The sequence below is a fragment of the Ruditapes philippinarum genome, unplaced genomic scaffold, assembly GCF_026571515.1.
Source record: "Ruditapes philippinarum isolate M1 unplaced genomic scaffold, ASM2657151v2 ctg3281_1_1_1_1, whole genome shotgun sequence".
Taxonomy (NCBI): Eukaryota; Metazoa; Mollusca; class Bivalvia; order Venerida; family Veneridae; genus Ruditapes; species Ruditapes philippinarum.
In genome coordinates, this window is record NW_026857169.1 from 105,782 (window position 1) to 127,429 (window position 21,648).

Consider the following 21,648-nt stretch of genomic DNA (forward strand, 5'->3'; position numbering starts at 1 on the left):
ACATTCTCCTGACAATATCTGAGAGACATTCTCCTGACAATATCTTAGAGACATTCTCGTGACAATATCTTAGAGACATTCTCCTGACAATATCTTAGAGACATTCTCCTGACAATATCTGAGAGACATTCTCCTGACAATATCTGAGAGACATTCTCCTGACAATATCTGAGAGACATTCTCCTGACAATATCTGAGAGACATTCTCCTGACAATATCTGAGAGACATTCTCCTGACAATATCTTAGAGACATTCTCCTGACAATATCTTAGAGACATTCTCCTGACAATATCTGAGAGACATTCTCCTGACAATATCTGAGAGACATTCTCGTGACAATATCTGAGAGACATTCTCATGACAATATCTTAGAGACATTCTCCTGACAATATCTTAGAGACATTCTCCTGACAATATCTGAGAGACATTCTCCTGACAATATCTGAGAGACATTCTCCTGACAATATCTTAGAGACATTCTCCTAACAATATCTTAGAGACATTCTCCTGACAATATCTTAGAAACATTCTCCTAACAATATCTGAGAGGCATTCTCCTGACAATATCTAAGAGACATTCTCCTGACAATATCTGAGAGACATTCTCATGACAATAACTTAAAGAGATTCCACCGACAATAACTGAGAAATAATAGAACTTACTTTTACATTAAATGTATTTAAGCCTCCTGGATGCTTCTCCAAATACTGGCTTAAATCTGTATTCTGAAATAAAACAACAAACAAAAACAGTATTAACATATAATTATTCCTGTCTAGTAACAAAGGATTGTCCTTGGGAAAACTGATGTAATAATTTTCTTTCATATTCATGCATATTGGTTTGAAATTATTCTGCTCACATCCAATTAATATAAAATTCCTAATCAGTACAAGCTTATTGTATTATATTAAAAAGCACCCTGTACATGTTCATGCTATTATCGTAACTTCTACTTCCCTGCTTCTTTGAAAACTCTAATAGAGTACATATGTATACTTGTTATACTAGAATTGTCTACTTACTACAAATTCAAAGACAAATGTGAGGGTTTCTTTCGTGTGGATGATATCATGTAATGTAACAATGTTCGCATGTTTAAGACCTTTCAGTAGAGAGGCTGAAATACAAAAAAAAACGTTTTATTCTAACATGTGCACAAACTTTTAAAATAGGCATTTACAAATCATGCTAATCCAAAAAGATGCAGTACTAACTTGTCTTTGCATGGGGCCAATATTCATCATCAAATCAAACAACATTAACCCCTGGGAGAGGACACTCATATCAAGCTTTCATAGCTTTCTGACCAATCCCAAAATGTATTGTGTAAGTATTGTTCACCATACATAATCATGATAATGTAAATATATTGAATAAATATGTTTAAACAAACCCCTACCCTATGCTGATTTTTCTTAAATGGACTTGACCAGCAATCATTTTTGGAACTGACCATTATGAATAAGGGGATATCAAGATGAAAACTTTTAAGTTGATCGACTACCAGTAATAATAGAGTCTGGTCAGACTGCATGGATGTGCAGGCTGGCCTGGCCAAAGGCTTATCACTTATTTTTCAGCAAGTTAATTAAGCTTTGACTTGATGTGTATTACAAACTAATGTACTTCTTTGAATTTGTAATTTTCCTTTGGTTATACAGTCCATTTTTCTGTATAAAATTGCAGATATTAACTTAAGGACCTGAATCAGTATAGGTGGCAACAGGCAGGTCACTTGGAAAACAATTATCGTGTTAAGAAATAATAGACCTTCACACAAGACCTCCAAAGTAGATGAATATGGGTCTTGCATTTTAAATTATCATGCATTGTATTGCTATAATTAATTTATGTTTAAAATGCTTAATATCAAATACTATCTTGTTAAAAGATTTATTACAATACTTGTATATATCTAAGCAATTCTATTATTCTATAAATATTTCACAATCATAATAAACCATATTATTACCCCTCACTTTTTTCGTAATGCTAATTTCCCATAGGCCCCTGGGAGTTATTTTTACTGTTAATGCAAGTGTACCACGTGACTAAGAATTTTGTACTGTTACATAGGTAACAGTATTTTTTAACAGTATAAAATCTGGTCATGTGGTCTATTTTCTAAATAAAATGAAATAAAATGGCCGCCATTTTTCTCTCGATTCATTCTTATTTTCGACGTTAAACCCCGATAGGACATCAATTTCTTCTCTCGAGTAACTATGACACCCATAAAATTTAGTTGTTCGCAACCTGGTGTGCTTTTCGTGTATAAAATATCTTTTTGTTGAATAGTCAAAAAGTGAACATCCGTTTTCAACCGAAGTAATTGCAATGTAAATAATTATGTGTCATCCTGGAACATGCAGACGATTTAAGCATGCAACAAAGGATTATTTAACAATTTTAATCCGTGAAACATTACAGATATGGTGGACAGACATAGGATATCATCGTTATTTTGTCAAAAACGATGCTAAGAATATTCTGGAAACAGAAGGATCAGATTTCACAGATCATAACCGTGTAAATGGGTTAGTGATTTGTTTTCTAAATAAAACCTAGCTTATTGTATGTTTATGATTTGTAGATATCATCACTTGCTTAAAGAATAAAAGAGAAAGAAAACTTCTCAAGTAGGCCTTAAGTACACTTAAAGCTTAAAAGGTAAGGACAGTTTAGTTATTGTTACTCTTGGTTTATTTTTGTTACAGTTAGATTTAGTTGACAATTTCAGATCATCACAGTATTTTTGTTCGGAGTAATAAAATAAATAACACATGGGTTTGTAAGTAACAGTAAAAATATCATCCCTCGTAAAATACTGTTACCCTCGGCTACGCCTCGGGTAACAGTATTTTACGAGGAATGATATTTTTACTGTTACCCTCAAACCCATGTGTTATTTATATATTATACCCCTCGCTAGTTTTGCAATTTTAATTTCCAATAGGCCAATGGAAGTTATTCTTACTGTAAATAAGACTAAAAATCTGTACTGTTACATAGGTAACAATTTACTGTTTTGCAGTAAAAATCTGAAAAATAACCTATATAAACTGTGTCCCAATAAAGTATTTGTCCGCAGTAATAAAATTAATAACACATAGGTTTGTGAGTAAACTGCAAAGTTACCAAACAATATTTTCCTAGGAATGATATTTCTACTGTTACTCACAAACCTATGTGTTATTTATATAACAACATTGAAATATTTTTAACATTTTTCAAGATCATTTTATATAAGACAAAAAAATACTATCAATATCCTAAGATACCAAGTTTTCTAACAAAAGTTACTGCTATTTATACACTTTCTAGCAGCACAAAAAACAAAACATAATGAGTTTAAAATGTGCACCATAATTAAAATTACAATTTATAAAGTTAAGTATCAACTGGGTGGTAAACTGCTTGAAACTAAACTTGAACATATTTTCATAAATCTGGAAGCTTTTCAGAAATAGTCACAAAAACTGAGGGCGGCCTGAACGTGTAGTTTTAAGTTTAAGTTCTGGCTCAGACATAATACAGTCTATGTGTTCTATATTTAGAATCATAATTCTGTAATATTTCATTATGATTTATGAAATTTCTAAGGCAGAGAAAATTTAATAAATCATTACAGTTTTCTGAGGAATATTTCCAGCAGTCGGACACCTAAGACGGATTTACGACTTAAACTAAAAGCCAAGTTTTAATGCATAAATCCTCCAAACAAAATACCATCGTATCATCAACGCTTGTTTTGAAACTGAAACGTTACAACCCTATATAATCCTACATGGACTCATCCATCTTTCAATCTGGGTAAAACCATTTATCATTTTTAGGGAAAGATTTCAAATTAAGTATTGACTGGATCCTGAAAAGTGCTGATCATGATCAGGAAGCATGGATACTGTATAAGTGGTTAATAACGTTAACGACGTGGAAGTGTAAGTGAATTTCGCAAATTGACGAAAATCGCTAAAAATTTTCTCTAGCCTAGATATCAAACAACCCATCATTAAATTCTACCTTTGCATAATTCGCTAATATTTCCTCATGTGAAATGTCTGGAATTCTAAATTCGAAAACTTTTCGACTCGTGGAAATATCCGCTTATACAGTATGCCAGCTTATCCTGAAATCCCTTAATTTTTTAAATGTACTGTTCCATATTCAAAGTGGGGCAATCTTTTACAAAAATTCAAGTTCAGACAGGTTTATAGCTAAGCATTAATTAATATGATCCAATAGTCTTAAAGGTAACTCTTGGTAACCTGACTATTCAGTATGTACAAAAATCTCTTTCATGGTAAAATGAACAACTCATCACCTTAGTGCAGTAACAGGTTAACTAATTATATAATTTAATAGGAGAGTTAACCCATTACTGCACTAACATGACAAAACTGATCCTGAATCTGAAACATAATCATGTCATGAATGAAAATGCTTTCATTGGCATTTTTGAAATTTTTTTTTATATCATGAAATATCAACGTTGGGACCCACCGTAAACATTCCGTATATACTACATGTATACAGTAAATATCCTGGGTTACCAAGGATGATGAAACATATGAAACAGCTTCTTATATAAAACAGTGTTATACAAATTTGAATTATTTGCACTGAATATTTTCTGAATATCCATAAAATATACATCTCATTTGAATATATATTTGTTTTTGTTATGTTATGTTTTAGTGATGCTGATTACTACATATATTTGGTCACATCTGAGTACTTAGTACATCTTACACATGCTTTCCTGGATATTTAAACAGTAAATACCAAATTCTCCGCAAGTGACCGAATAACTTAAATACCACATGATTTCTTAACCAGTGGTGTGGTCACTTGTGAAATAGAGCAATCTACAACTAAGCTAAATGAAACATTTGTATATTTACCCTAGTCTGATAGCAATTTTCACCAGGAAACAATTTTGAAATAAGTAAATCATGAGTTACCTTCCCTGATTGCAGTAAATGGAACACCCTCTTCGGGTTGAATTCGGATTTCTTTCAACGCTACAACCTGGTCTGTTAAACTGTAAAATAATAAAATTATAATCATTATTCTTAATTCACGCTTTTTTTCTTAGGGAAAAAAATTGTTACATAAAATATCAAATATCTAAATATCTCTGCAAGTTTTGTTGTTTGTTTCATTTTACGCCTTTTCCCAACAGTATTTCAGTCATATAGGCGGGTAGTTTCCTAACCATCATTCCTGGAGAGTTACATCAGTACTAGACTACCTTCCTCCGCGCTAAACTACCAAAGCATCTCCCGGGGATCGAACCCACGCCAGAGAGGTAACTGGATTTGAAGTCATCGACTCTAACCCCTCAACCATAGAATCTCTGCAAGTATTGATGTTGTACTATAGGCAATAAGTAAAGAGCGTAGGTTAGTCACTATATTATGCCATAATGATTTAAAGCAGCATGCCTCCAGATTCATGCTTTTTTTCATGAAAATTTGAAAATATATTTAATGTATTTAAAAGTAAAATATTGTGAAATTAACAAACATGTTAATTTATTATTGTAAGTATATACACAGAACAAGCTTCTGAGTTATTGATTTCTTAATTTAGACAAATCCTTAGCTTGACTTTTCATCTCTTAATTATCAGAAATCTGCTGACTTAATCATATTTTATGTTTTCATATATTTTATTGTATTCATTGCGGGGACAGATTTCATACAAAATTGTCTGGTTGGCAAACATTTCCGTTTTTTCTTGGGGGATTTTATTTATCACAACAGACAAAACGCTAATCAATAATGCATGTAATATACTCCTTCTACAAGGTTTTGTTTTCTGATTGTGTTATTTCCTAGTCACTTATACTTTTAAACCATAGTGTAAAACAAGAAATATTTAGCAGAAAAACGGACAGGCCTATGCTACCATGGGTGGGTGGGGGGATAACATATGGCATCGATGGAGAGAAAAAAGAGGGGAGTTGTGGCCTAGTGATAAAGGTGTCTGCCTCAACCCTGGGATCATGGATTCAAGCCCAACTTAGCCCTACATAGGTCACGACCATGTTTCTTCATATGACACCATTCTGGTTAGCAGACCAAAAAGTGATTAATATAAGTTGAAAGAACTTGTTGCACAATCGAGCTTAAAACTAAAAAAAATATTTTCTTTTCTTTTTTGCAAAAATAATTTTGAATTTATAAACCCTAAACCCCCTTTTCAAATGTGAATATAATTTCAAACAAATATCTTCCCCCACCACCCCAAAAAATTGAATATTTTTTTCCATTCTAGCATGTGCAGCGTAAAACGTTCTAAATTTAAAGCCAGGCCTGTCCATTTCACAAATTTGGCAGTGGTGTTAGGCTTAATTTGTTTAACTACACAAGCTAATAAAATGAAAATTAGATTGAAACTTTGAGACCATATCAGGGGAGACAATTTGCAGGGGAGACAATTTGTGGAAGGAATTTGCATGGCTAAAATGCAAGAGCCATAATAAAACTGTATCATCTCTCCAGAGTATTCTTGTCTTTCTTATGTTAATATTTCTCCTTCAAGAACTTGCAAGTTTTAAATCATGTCTGGAACATTTGGATTTTATGTCTAAAAACACTTTATGTCTACAGATTTGGTTTTTGTTTTATTGGCTGTTTTAAGTTTTATGTTGACAACCATTCAGCTTTACTAGTGATAAACAAGAGCTCAGGTCCCTCCATGTGCATTATTTTCAAACACTGTTTTACATGGTTCATCTTTATATCACAGTACTCAAATGTTAATTTTAGCTCATTATACAAGAAGCCTTACTATAGGCAAGCACAACTATTTGATGAAATTATTGTCAATTTATCATGATTCATGTCAGCATTATCTCAAATTTTCTAGATATTTGATTGAATCAGAATGTCAACTTTGTATGTTTGTTTTACTTTTTACCAACCAGTACTGGTGTCATATGAAGAAACATGGTCATGACCTGATTAGGGCTCGAACCCATGATCTCTGGGTTGAGAGGCAGACACCTTAACCACTAGGCCACCGTTCCCCTTGGCAAGCAATACTGACCTGCTGATGCCCTTATATACAGTTGCATATGAACCTTCTCCAAGCTGCTCCAGCTTTTGATATGATTCTGCCCTACCAAATGGACCATTACCCTGAAATTTCAACAACATAAAATAAGTTTATCCCTTAAATTTAATTACACATATGAACCATTACCCTGAATATTGACAGAATTTCTGTATCATATGTATTCATCACATAACCTAGGCACATCAAAAGTGTGATAAATAGAGGAAATTGAATTAGTGTTAGTTCAATACTGAATTTATTAAACTAGTTGAATAAAATTATATTACGTGAGCCTCTGAGCTTACACAAATTTAATATTCTATTTATCACATACCCATAATAAAGACAGTTTAAAGGGAATTTTTTTTTTTATTGACATGCCTATATTAAAACACCATCATTTAGTGTGACTTTACACTATGTTTGTATAACACTAATGACGTCATGTCAAAATATATGCACGGCCATGCAAAATTGGCACAGGTTTTTTTGATAAACTCATTCAATAAAATCATATCACATCAAAGTGTTAAATACAAACATAGCATTGAAACACTCTTAAGTCTGTTAGCGTTACACTATAGGCGTGTGTCGCATGTCAATGAAAAATGACTCTTTTTAGCTGTAAACTGTTCTTATTTTAGATACATGATAAATGAAATATTATATTCATGTAGACTAAGAGTCAAATTACTAACGGTCTTCAGGTAACAAGCATCATTCTAACAATGCCTCAAAACCATTATTATAAACGTTATAAAATCATGCTTGCCCTTTCTAAAGAAGTTAAAATTTATTTGTTTTGAGGTATTAAAATGTACCTTTAATGTTTTCATACAATATACAATTGAAAACAAAAGTTAATGGTACCCCGTAACTGGAAGCCCGCTTCTGAGCAAATGTTTGATGATATGCGTGGCCCTCGGATCTAGGTCGGCCCGATCTTTGATCATCTGTCCCATTAAACTGGGCGTCATCTAACATATCACCGGCCGAATGATGCCGCTTTACAGTAGCGTGGCTATTAGCTGAAAATAGATATATTAATATCTTATGACCGATATACACATATGTTGGCTGCATATCACAGATTACTGTTATACACAATGCATCTAAAGAAGGAAAATACACAAGCTAACTTCAGCTGACGGCTACAAATTGTACAAATTGGCTGCAGTGCAGGTGTGACGGCTCTATAAGATTTTACTGTATTAATTGTAATTAACTCTTACAAAATCTGCAAATATTCCATAAAATCTAGCATTGCCCCATTAACAAACAGTCACATGATCCAATAAAAAAAAAGTGCCACCAATTATATTAACCATAGTAATTTTTTTTTTAAATGATTTGTCAAATGTCACAACGACAAACAATCATTCACTGACATAAGACTATGGACACTGTAAACCTGCGGCCACTGTCAGATATTCAAGTACAAATCAGTTACAAAAAAGTTCTACTTGCATTCTGAATGCCCATGTACAAGTATATGCTAGAAACTGGAATAATTTTTTTACCTTCATATTATTGGTTATCTAAATACATTTTGTCTAAGCTCAATAGACATATAAAATATTAATGCGGCAGTGAGGCCGGGTGGCAAATATATCACACAAATAATGTACGACTGCTAAACATGACGGTTCAAACTGCATCATGGGCAAAGCTATTGTTTTCTTAAGCAATGAACTTAACATAACAATAAATACATTTTTAAAGTGCACAAGTCAGACCTTAATTATGTCTTTCTTTCGAGTAGCCCGGGTGTAGATTTTCCGAGGTTTGTGAAAAAAACCATGGAAACTGCTTCAAAAACCTTGGAAATAAACCAGTTTTACAAGTTTTTTTTTTAATTCCGAGGTTTTTCTTAAAACCTTGGAAACTTTATCCAAGGTTTTTGGTATAAAATCCTTGGAAATAAAGAAAACCTTGGAAACTATCTCGGAATTTAAACACTCTGCCAAAAATCAGCTTGGAAAAAGCTTGGAAATGAAGAACTTTGTCATTTTTTTGCTCGGAAAAGAACTTAGAAAATTTACGTAAATTTGTTGGAAACACTTTGCCAATATTTAGCTTGGAAATGACCTCGGAAATTTGTACTTTACTAAATTTCATCTCGGAAAATGTTAAGCCATAATGGTAATCATGATTTAACTTAACAAGGGCATCAAAAGCAATGATCAACAGTTAAAGCTGGCAGATTTACTCAAACCAAGCTACCAACCCGGCTGTAGATTGCCCATGGATATTTATTTAATCCATGGTCAGAGCAAACAGTTGTCCATGGTTAGTCCATGCAAGACAGCATGGTCCAGGGAAATCAATTTTCAGTATGGACATTGTCAATGGCCAACTACCTTCTCAATAATTTTTTTCTTTAAATAATTTCTGAAGCAATTTATTTGGGAAAAATCAATTAAAAAATTAAAGTGTGAAAACATGGAATATTTAACCCATTACTTCATGAGCATTTTGTGAAAAATGGCTGTTTTCATTGAAAAGTCTCCCGTTACAAGTTCAAATTGCTATAATACTATAAAAACTGCTTCAACACTAATCAAACTTGGCACAAATGTTGACTGGACCATTGCCCTTGCAACAACATACTCAGGCTTAAATTTTCTGTTACCATGGCAACGAGGGGACATCTCAAAATTGCCAAAAATCACTATTTTGCGTTGATTTTTTCAATCAAAATTGATTTCAAAGTGCTGCAACTTCTCAATGGATTGAGATAGAGTCAAATGCTTTTCAGCGTTGGTTACACGTTACCTTATGATCAATCTGGGGTCATTTACAGCCTCTAACAAGTCCAAAATTTTCTTGGCGATGAGGGGGACTCCGCCCCCCTTCAAACCCCCCCAAACAGAAGGGGGCACATCCCCCTTCTGGCAACCCCCTGATGTATCTTTTGGTTGGGGGGCCGCGCCGAAAAAGAGGTCACTTTTTTTAACAACATTTCTCAAACAAAAACAAGTGTTGGGGGCCTAAATAAGGCATTTTTTTCATCATTTGAGACAACAAAAAGGGGGGGGGGGGGTGAAAAAGGCGTTAAAAGGCGTGTATATGAAGTAATGGGTTAACAGAAAATGATGAAAATACTTGAAATTACCCTAAATCGCGTTTTTTCATGTTTAAACATGGCTTGTCATATAAATTTGAAGAAAAATTGTTGTTTTGTAGATTTTTTTATTTTTTCATTAACCATTACTTCATGAGCATTTTGTGAAAAATGGCTGTTTTCATTGAAAAGTCTCCCGTTACAAGTTCAAATTGCTATAATACTATAAAAAACTGCTTCAACACTAATCAAACTTGGCACAAATGTTGACTGGACCATTGCCCTTGCAACAACATACTCAGGCTTAAATTTTCTGTTACCATGGCAACGAGGGGACATCTCAAAATTGCCAAAAATCACTATTTTGCGTTGATTTTTTCAATCAAAATTGATTTCAAAGTGCTGCAACTTCTCAATGGATTGAGATAGAGTCAAATGCTTTTCAGCGTTGGTTACACGTTACCTTATGATCAATCTGGGGTCATTTACAGCCTCTAACAAGTCCAAAATTTTCTTGGCGATGAGGGGGACTCCGCCCCCCTTCAAACCCCCCCAAACAGAAGGGGGCACATCCCCTTCTGGCAACCCCCTGATGTATCTTTTGGTTGGGGGGCCGCGCCGAAAAAAGAGGTCACTTTTTTAACAACATTTCTCAAACAAAAACAAGTGTTGGGGCCTAAATAAGGCATTTTTTTTCATCATTTGAGACAACAAAAAGGGGGGGGGGGTGAAAAAGGCGTTAAAAGGCGTGTATATGAAGTAATGGGTTAACAGAAAATGATGAAAATACTTGAAATTACCCTAAATCGCGTTTTTTCATGTTTAAACATGGCCTGTCATATAAATTTGAAGAAAAATTGTTGTTTTGTAGATTTTTTTATTTTTTTCATTAACCCATTACTTCATGAGCATTTTGTGAAAAATGGCTGTTTTCATTGAAAAGTCTCCCGTTACAAGTTCAAATTGCTATAATACTATAAAAACTGCTTCAACACTAATCAAACTTGGCACAAATGTTGACTGGACCATTGCCCTTGCAACAACATACTCAGGCTTAAATTTTCTGTTACCATGGCAACGAGGGGACATCTCAAAATTGCCAAAAATCACTATTTTGCGTTGATTTTTTCCATCAAAATTGATTTCAAAGTGCTGCAACTTCTCAATGGATTGAGATAGAGTCAAATGCTTTTCAGCGTTGGTTACACGTTACCTTATGATCAATCTGGGGTTATTTACAGCCTCTCACAAGTTCAAAATTTTCTTGGCGATGAGGGGGACTCCGCCCCCCTTCAAACCCCCCCAAACAGAAGGGGGCACATCCCCCTTCTGGCAACCCCCTGATGTATCTTTTGGTTGGGGGGCCGCGCCGAAAAAGAGGTCACTTTTTTTAACAACATTTCTCAAACAAAAACAAGTGTTTGGGGCCTAAATAAGGCATTTTTTCATCATTTGAGACAACAAAAAGGGGGGGGGTGAAAAAGGCGTTTAAAAGGCGTGTATATGAAGTAATGGGTTAACAGAAAATGATGAAAATACTTGAAATTACCCTAAATCGCGTTTTTTCATGTTTAAACATGGCCTGTCAAATAAATTGAAGAAAATTGTTGTTTTGTAGATTTTTTAATTTTTTTCATTAACCCATTACTTCATGAGCATTTTGTGAAAAATGGCTGTTTTCATTGAAAAGTCTCCCGTTACAAGTTCAAATTGCTATAAATACTATAAAAACTGCTTCAACACTAATCAAACTTGGCACAAATGTTGACTGGACCATTGCCCTTGCAACAACATACTCAGGCTTAAATTTTCTGTTACCATGGCAACGAGGGGACATCTCAAAATTGCCAAAAATCACTATTTTGCGTTGATTTTTTCAATCAAAATTGATTTCAAAGTGCTGCAACTTCTCAATGGATTGAGATAGAGTCAAATGCTTTTCAGCGTTGGTTACACGTTACCTTATGATCAATCTGGGGTCATTTACAGCCTCTCACAAGTCCAAAATTTTCTTGGCGATGAGGGGGACTCCGCCCCCCTTCAAACCCCCCAAACAGAAGGGGGCACATCCCCCTTCTGGCAACCCCCTGATGTATCTTTTGGTTGGGGGGCCGCGCCGAAAAAGAGGTCACTTTTTTTAACAACATTTCTCAAACAAAAACAAGTGTTGGGGGCCTAAATAAGGCATTTTTTTCATCATTTGAGACAACAAAAAGGGGGGGGGGGGTGAAAAAGGCGTTAAAAGGCGTGTATATGAAGTAATGGGTTAAATCAATTCCTTGTTGACATAAAATACATTTATTAATGGCTATAAATGTATTGCATCTAATGATAATAAAAGAAATACTATTCAAATAACTGATGATCAGAAAGACTTAAAAAAAAAAAATTGTCATTTTTTTTTATTATTTATAATTATTGTTACTAGATATCTTCTCCATTTTTAAGAATAGTGTAAGAGCAAAACTATAATACAGAAAGAAACAATCAGTATTTATGTCTATTAGTTTCCAAATGCATCAGTATTTTTCCTAAAGTTTCTTTCTATATATAGACTTAACTTAGGGTTTAAGCAACACTGAAATAAGAATGCTATATAATCTTTAATCTATGTTTTATGCCATATAAAATAGTATATTCTACAAAAAAATCTGTGACATACATTCAGATTACAATTTACTCTGCCATTAATTTATGTGTACAATAAACATACATAGTTATTAATTGTCCTTTAATTATAATTATGTACAATTAAATGTCTGAAATATAATAACCAGTATGCTTGATAATTTCTTATAATTAGGATAAATAAATACTGCATCCACTAAGATTTCACACACAGAATATAACACACTGATCAGATAAAACTAATGGCACCCCAGGTGGTTTCCTCTATCTAAGCATGATCAATCTTCTCATTGGGCATTCTGGGAAGACCAGATTGTTTCCATGTGATTATTCAGGGGGAGTCTGGGTTTTTTATACATTCCAAAAAACAATAAGTCTAAAATGACATTGCAACAGTGATTCTCTTTCAAAAACTTATTAAAATTTTCAAACTTTTACATTTATTTATCATTTGATATATTTGTACCCTCAATAAAATGTAAAATTAAAATGATGGTGGCTTTGATATTTTGGAATCACCCCTGTTTTCACATTATAAACCTATCCGACATACTGTTGAAAAATTTGAATCTCAGACATTAATGGGTCAAGTGGTATAGTTGGAAATAGTGCAAAACATGGATTTATTTAAGCAATTTTGGAGAGATATCTTGTTTTAAATGTTAGGGAGCAATTATGGAATTTTTCAAAGAAAACATTTATCTAAGTGTGACAAGAAATTCAGGAAATGTTTGGTTGTTGTAATTGAACCTAAAGATCAATGAACCTGAGACAGGAAGATAAACACTAATAGTAAAAAGGTTCAGGTAAATGACTTTTAGATACATTTATGCAGAAAAAAACTGTGTTTTTTCCTTCAAATATAAGTATTAAATACAAAATATTTTAGATCTATATTTTTAACCTTTGTAAGCTAGTTTAAATACAATTGTTTAGAGGATATTTTATGAGTATGAATTGTTATGTTTGTCTATGATTGTATTAACAAGATGAATGCATAAAACTATGATGGCAATATTCATAAACTTTTCATCTTTCATCTATTATTTGAATCTACAAATTTTTAGTTACAGAGTCAGCTTGAAAGCAAGTTTTGCAGGTGTTCCAAACTACAAGAAGATGGCCAATCCAGTCTCTTATCATATTATAAAGCAGAGGAAATATACTGGAAAGTCATTGATATGGGCACCTGCAAAATCAGGTGAAAGGAAGCCAACTGTAGACCAGAAAAGGTTTCAAGGAATATATTACAGTATGCTTTTGTTTTAAAACTAGGTCCATATGAAAAGTTTCAATTTGAAATTTAAATGAATGATGGTTTCTGGAACTGATTTTTTTTATTGATACTTGAAATGCTGTAAATGTAATATCAATGACTCTTCAGCTTTATTGCTGCAGGAACACATTTCATGCCCCTTTGAGCAGACAGATACAGTCAGTGTAGGCAATCAGAATCACCTTATGAAAAGCGTTATTTTTTGCAATATTTTTAGAGTGCTTTAGGTTGGAAACATCCATATGACATAATCTAAAATAATAGTAACAGTTGTTGCTTATTTTTTCTAAACATTGCAGAATTGTCACACTGCTAAAAAAGTTTTTTCTTGAAATCTTGACACTAAATACTGATGAATAAAAAAAAAAATCAACATGAAAAAAATTAAATTCATTATTTCAAAACAAATTAGACAAACATTTAAAGTTACTACAGAAAAAGTTCATTTTGAAAATATTAAAGCCTTCATTTTAAACAATAGCTATCTAAACAACTTGTCATTAAAGTAGTTTTGGATCACTCAAAAGATATATTTCCTTTAATACACAAGTGCTGATCTTTTTTAAAACAATATATCAACTTATATTTTTGTCTATGGAAACGTAAGGAACGTATTAGTTTTTTTTTTATTGATGAAATAAAAAAGAAATTAAATGATGTAATTCTGATTGCCTACATATACTGTACTGTCCCGAGTATAACCACAGGTAATCCATAATCCTGGGCTTGATAGCTCCCTCAGAGGGAAGAAGCCCATCCTGGCTTCAAGAGTCAAAAATACAATGTTGAAAGGCAAGTTTGAAGTTGTTGAGCCTGACCACATGGAGAGGGAAGTGCACAGTAGTGATTTTATATAATTGTATTTTTTTTAACTTCTTTCAATGGCTGTACTTAATTAAATATTAACTTTATTTATTTCAGGAATTGTATCCAAGCATTTTCCACATGTGACCCCTGTGACGGTGAGGGAAAAACTTGGGGACACTTTAAAATCATGAAGACTGAACAGGACTTCAATAGATTAATATTTGAATACATAAAAATTTGCCGGGTACCAAAAAAATTATAACTGAACATTGAGTGTAATATTTAGCATTAAAGACTACTAACTTAAATTTTCATTTGTAGTGCATAACTATTTACTTCACTCTGACATTAAATGTTTCAGTGAGTCATGTGATCATTTTTTGCTCTGTAGTATTGTTATAAAGAAATTTATTAATTCTTTAAAAGGACAATATAATTGCTCTTTTCAGAATATTTCATTGGTTGTAATATTTTTGATTTTCCATGGATATTCTAGAAATTTCCAAGGTTTTTGCTCAAGTAAACCTTGGAAAATGATCTTGATGCTTTAGTAAGAATCCTCAGGGAAATATTACAGTATTCCCAGTTTTGAGAAACTTTCCGAGGTTTTCATTTGAAAACCTTGGAAAACAAACCACGGAAACTGACTTTAAAAATCCTTGGAAATTGTTCCAATACTCCGAGGTCACTCATTTTACAAGGTTTTCTAAAAAAATCCTCGGAAATTATTTTACGAGGTTTTTATTCTGAAATCCTTGGAAATCGTTCCAATACTCCGAGGTCTTACTTTTTACGAGGTTTTTTTTTAAAAAAAAACTCGGAAATTTTTTACAAGGTTTTATACCCTCTCCCTATTTTTCCAAGGTTTTCTTAATAGCAAAGTTTTGCATTTTCTCGTTCCAATACTCCGAGGTTTTTTTCCAAGGATTTTGAGCCAAAAACCTTGGAATATCTACACCCGGGTAAATTATTTACTTTAAAAACATTGAAGACAGTATAAGAGTACAATCATGAACAGATAGAGCGATGCAGCCCTAAATGCCAATATTTTATTAACATTTAAACAGAGACAATGGTAAAATCAGTTCAAGTCTACAGGGAAATCAAGTTTTGTACGTAGGAGTTATTTGCTTTAAAGAAATCCGAACAAGTTGCAAAAAATGCCAGTCGTCACATTTAGAACATTCTCTTATTTGGTTATTTAATTAGAGCTCTAAATCAGGTAGCTCAATTAGCTTTATTTTCACACAGGAAGTAACACAGTAATTCTCCAGAAAAAATGTAGTTTTGCTTCAACCACATCTGTGCCCCAAGTTATAAATCTTGGAGCCACTTGTCCTAAATTCTATGAAATCAGACTATTAGGATCTGATTAATAAAACTGACCAATGGACGAGAGATCAATTTGGCTTTTTTCTTTAGGCCCGAGTGTACCATAATTATAATAAATCTCAAAAAATCTTTATAATAAATAACTATTACACAATAGGCACAATTCCTTTTTTTCAGAAAAAAAAAGAAATTATATTATCAATTGACAGCAGCCATGTATATGGATTTTATAAACGTCACAATTATCCAATGAAAATTGACGTTACAAAATTGCTGTAACTGAAATTAAATGTTCAAATCATAATCAAGCAATAAAGCAAACTGACTTACATAAAATTATTAACAAATAATCAGTTCAATAAAAAAACAAACTTTCTCAGCTTTTGACAATTACTCTTCTTCAGAAAAAAAATGACGTTTATAAAATAACAAAAGATTGTGCAATGTCCGTTTAACTATACGCTAAACAGAATGTGATGTAAAGGCTGAAAAAAAAGCTTTGTCAAATAAAAACAGAATATTCCAATAAAAACATTTGTATACATTAATATAACATGAGTATGGTATATATTCATACAATATAATATTCATAGAATAGGGATCAACATATAAGATAAAAAATTCTCATAATTCTTTTTTTTTTAATTTTAAAAAAATAAATAAAATAAAAAAACCGGAAAATTCTTAATTCGCATTACTGTACCAATAATGTTATTTATAGTGAGTAAGTCTGTCATTAAATTTTGAAAATCCCAAAACAGGTATAATAATTTAGGCATCAAATTTTCCATGAAATAAACTAAGTATCAATATTACTACATTATTATATAATTATATGCACAATATGTATTTCCTATGAAATCGTTTTTTTAATGCAACTGGTCCATAATTATGGTTCACACAAACTTTTCGAACAGTTCTCAATGAATTTCACGCAATAACAGATTTAATACATCAATATATCTCCTTTCGTTAGAAATTTATAAAATTGTAACATTAAGTAAAATCCAAGTTTGAAACAAAAAGTTTTTTTTTCCAATCTAACCTTTATAATATCTGTCTTCAAATGTTCAAAATCCTTTACTTTGCATTTAATAATACCATCAAATTCAGTTGTATTTAATGGTGACAAAATTAATTAGTACATGTAATCTACCGAGAATCTGTCATAATTCTTGCCTTCAAGTTTACACACTATAATATTATATAGTAATTGAAACCAGTTAAAAAATATTCCAACTCTATTATAATTCCTGTGCGTTGACACTTCTTAATATCTACAGACTAAAATATTCCAGCTTGACATTCTCTTGGAAAAAATACAATACATTTGCATAGAAAACATATTTAGAGAACAGAAATTACAAATGTATATTGTGGTCACTGAATTATTGAGAAAGGAAAATAAGAACTGTAAAACCAATAATTGGCGTCCTCGCCGTCAGCGCGACGCCCCTTATGGAATGAAATCAGATTTTGTGACAGGGCAGCAGCAACTTCTTGGGCCTTTTCGTCGGTCATAATAGCCTTTCATTCCGATTAGTATGAGGGTGTTTGATTATCAAAAATGAAGTGTCGCGAACAATGATTAGCGAACTGGAGAATTTCGCAATACAAACATAATTATATAAATGAAATTATCTTATCTGTCAATTAATCGCGCTCTTCGGTGTTTTTTATTAATCATCTTTGTAGTACACACAGTGGGTTATTGTGTATAATGCTTTACCTATAAATAGAATGATGACCTTAACATTGTGAAAGTCCAAAAATCTATTTAAAGAAGTAGTTTTAGTTTAACGAAACGGTCATTCGTGTAGCGCTTTAGTTATAAACAACAAACTGGAGAATTTTGCAGGAAATGAAATATGAAAAATGAAACATATTTGCACTTTGGTATATTTTGGATATTATCGTTAATATTGATAGAATTTCAAGTTCCTGTGGAAAAAAAATAATATTCTTATCTCTAGCATGCCTACCAAAGTTCATGATGAACAATGTCTTTCGTCCGCCCATTCATAAATATTAAACAATTCTGGTAAAAACCAATAACCATTGAAAAGCTTATAAGAATATCTGGTCATCAGATGTCTACCTAAGTTCATCTTCACTTGCTGCATTACTTGCATGGACGCCCTTTGATGCTTTGCATCAATGCTTTTCTTGTTGTCTACTATGATGAGATAAAAATTCAAAACCATCCAAAAGCCAAGTGTTAATTCTAGGAGTGGGGATGGGGGTATTCACTCATATTTTTGAGAATTCCCCCCCCCCCCTATTTATTCGGGGGAAAATTTTATATAGAGAAAGACGAAAAAGATCAACAATTGTAATAAATTCTCACTTTTTGATAAAAATCCCCGTTTTCTGAATCCTAGCCTAAAAACATTAAATTTGAATTTCTAATATTGATCAATTGGGGTACTAAATACAGAATACCAGGGTAATATATGCAAAAGATATTTAAACATATACTGAAAAATAAATTGAAAATTGTATTTTGTCGCTATTTTCTTAGCCTGATTCTGGCTCTTTCTTCACAATTAGAATAATAAATTTTGGAAAAACAAAATGAGCGAATGATCAGAAATTTTGCACACAAGTTATTGGTTTAGACCAGTACTTCAAACTGAACATAAATCCCTAAAAAAATATTTTCAAGTCATGTTAGGTAAAAAAAAAAACCTCAGTGGAGTCCCTTTAACAAACAGCTAACCAGTCAAGATAAAAGCTTTCTTGTGCTCAGGAGGATCAGCATTTGTTTTTGATACAACTGATATTGTCACATCTTCGGAATTAAAAAAAATATTGGTATAGTATTTCCCAGTAGGATCATAATCAATTCAATGTCTGCAACTACAAGGCAAAGTTTATGCATACAAGTTGCTTTAACAATCTTTTGGGAACCCATGATGTGCTGAGTAATTTACATAGAAAACAGTAATGTAATCTTAATTTGTTGATAATCTGTCTTAAAAATAATGCAGATTTCTTATCAAATAATTTACATGGAAAGTTTATTTATAATTATGCTGTTGTATGCATAAAAAATTATGTTATGTTTGAACTTGAGCTAGAAATCACCAAAACAACCCTTTCTGACCAATTTCCAGGACCTTTGGATGTAGAGTACTAAAAAGGTTTTTTTCTGTTTGGGCTTTGTGATCTAGTTATTGACCCTAGGTGTCACATATACAAACTCGAGCTAGAAATTATCTAAATAACCTTTCTGGCCAATTTCAATCATATTTGGACTGAAACTGTAGCCTCTAGTGTTAAAAAGATTTTAACAAAGATTTTTAAAAAGTCAATACATACTTTTAATACATATAAACATTATTTTAATATCTCATAAACTGAAACAACTGATCTATCCTATAAACTCTGCGACCAGTGCAGACCAAGATTTAAGCCAGCACAGATTTTGATAATTGCATGCTATCTGCACTGTAGTTATATGATTATATTTCAAATTTTTTCCCCCAAAAAAATGATGAATGGTTTTGTCTATAGTGTAAGATGATATATAGCATGGTAACGGTTAAATTTAAAAATGTCATTTCAAAAACTAGATTGCTATCACAGCTTGACTAAAATTGTTCAGAAAATTGCATGTCATTTTCTACACCACACTTTCAAAGATAGCATGTAACCTCCTATGGACCATTAATTTACAATACTCTGAGGAATTCATCTAGAATTTCTGTTTTTTAATTAAATGTCACATCATATGAACAACATGTCTTTGAATTGTTACAAACTCATAGGTTTTTTGAAAAAACAATTATGAAAAGCAATTGCAGCTTCTGTATTATAGAAGGAAATAATGTATCTAATGATATCTTAAAGACCAGGTTCCACAAGTATTTGATGTTATTTCAAAGGCCTTTAAGTAATCTTCACATGCTTTTGATTTAAATTAACCTTTTAAAAATTATTTTGTCAGATGATATCACTTGAGTTAAAGACCTGAACCTCAATGTATGTTTGTTACAACCTTAGAAATGTCCTTTCACAAAATTAATGGGTGTTAAATTATTCATCAAAATTATATAAAGATACATTAATATATTATTGTACATAATAAGATATATTATGTGCTTTGCATTAGATACGGTAACTATTATTAAGTTTCAGAAATAAAAATAAGGATTTATTGAAGAAAAAATGCTAACAAGCAAAGAAAAGTACATAATTTATTACTCTTGAAGTAAAGGAATTTATGTTGCTATTTATGTACAATTTTCCAATAATAACTTCGATATAAATGTTTATGTAAATAATCTGCTTAATTAGCCAATAAAAGTCTTTAATTCTGTCTTAAGATCTTTTTTATGTACCTTCCCTATATATAAACATGTAATTCTCAGCAATATTCAATACTGCAGCAGAAGAAACGGCATCATTTCATGTCATAATACAAAAATTATGTATTGATTACCATTATGAGAAATATTACGAAATCAAAATCTGTGGCAATAAAAAATACCCTTCTGAAAATTGCTATATTGCTTCAATAAATTCCTGAAAATTGCCAATTTTTCTCTTTCATAACCACAAAACCAATTATTAAACCTCTATGACCTCAGCTGAAGATTTTTCTACTCTATGTCGGACAACAGACAAATATGAAAGACATCGACCCAGTGGTATATCTGTAATAATTCTGACATAGTAAACCAGTAAACAATGTCATTAATACCATTATTATTTTCTCTATGTTTCCATAGGGAATAGGTTTGGGCATTTTTCTAATTCAGTAATTACAATGTAACCAAATACAACAACACAAATGCACAATATGCCATTCAGGAAAAAAGGTCATTCAACTCTGGCTGTCCTGTTTCTATAACTGTGAATGCTTTTTGGCTATTTCCCAAAGGGCTCAACATGTCAACACCCCTATCATGTTAAAGGTCAGAGGCTACTATATCTTTGTCCACTACTGTAGAAACAACAACAACAATAATATCTGTTTGCAAATCATTAAATATACAGAAATCAATTTTGTAATAGATAGGCTTAGTTTAGAACTGTACTCACATTAAGGTAAGATGGTTCAATTTTATCAAAGGTTATCAAATGTTTCAATAAAGCTAATTTATTTTCTACAATAAGTATAAAACCAAGGTTTCAATTTAGCTATCTTATGAAGCAAATATCCTCTTATAGTCTATGTTACATTTCAACCTGAATTACCTTTCATGTTTTGTTAATGTTGCCATGCAACCTCTTTCTGCAAGATACAAATACAGAAAGATGACCCAATTTCAGAAATTTCTCTTGGTTCTTTAGCATGCCAAGTGTTACAGCACTCATATACTGAACCTAGCCTAATTAATTTGGCGTGAACGGTTTGACCCATTTTACAGACTTTTTTTTCTTACTGTCAAACCGTTACGCCTAATTTTAACTGTCATTTTTACGCACGGAAAATCTACCGGTAACACTATCGATAGTTTGGACTG

At 32.2% G+C, this 21,648-nt stretch overlaps 1 protein-coding gene across 1 annotated transcript in view; it reads right to left on the reverse strand.

Moving 5' to 3' along the window:
* Nucleotides 1–21,648, reverse strand: part of LOC132748975 (cyclin-dependent kinase 14-like) — a 54,203-nt gene that overhangs the window by 14,690 nt on the left and 17,865 nt on the right. The window contains exons 4-8 of the mRNA XM_060738639.1: nucleotides 7,941–8,098; nucleotides 7,062–7,153; nucleotides 4,970–5,049; nucleotides 1,028–1,122; nucleotides 665–727 (exon numbers count right to left, since the gene is read on the reverse strand). Coding sequence (XP_060594622.1) covers nucleotides 665–727; nucleotides 1,028–1,122; nucleotides 4,970–5,049; nucleotides 7,062–7,153; nucleotides 7,941–8,054 — 444 coding nt within the window. The 5' untranslated portion in view covers nucleotides 8,055–8,098. The remainder of the gene's footprint in view (nucleotides 1–664; nucleotides 728–1,027; nucleotides 1,123–4,969; nucleotides 5,050–7,061; nucleotides 7,154–7,940; nucleotides 8,099–21,648) is intronic.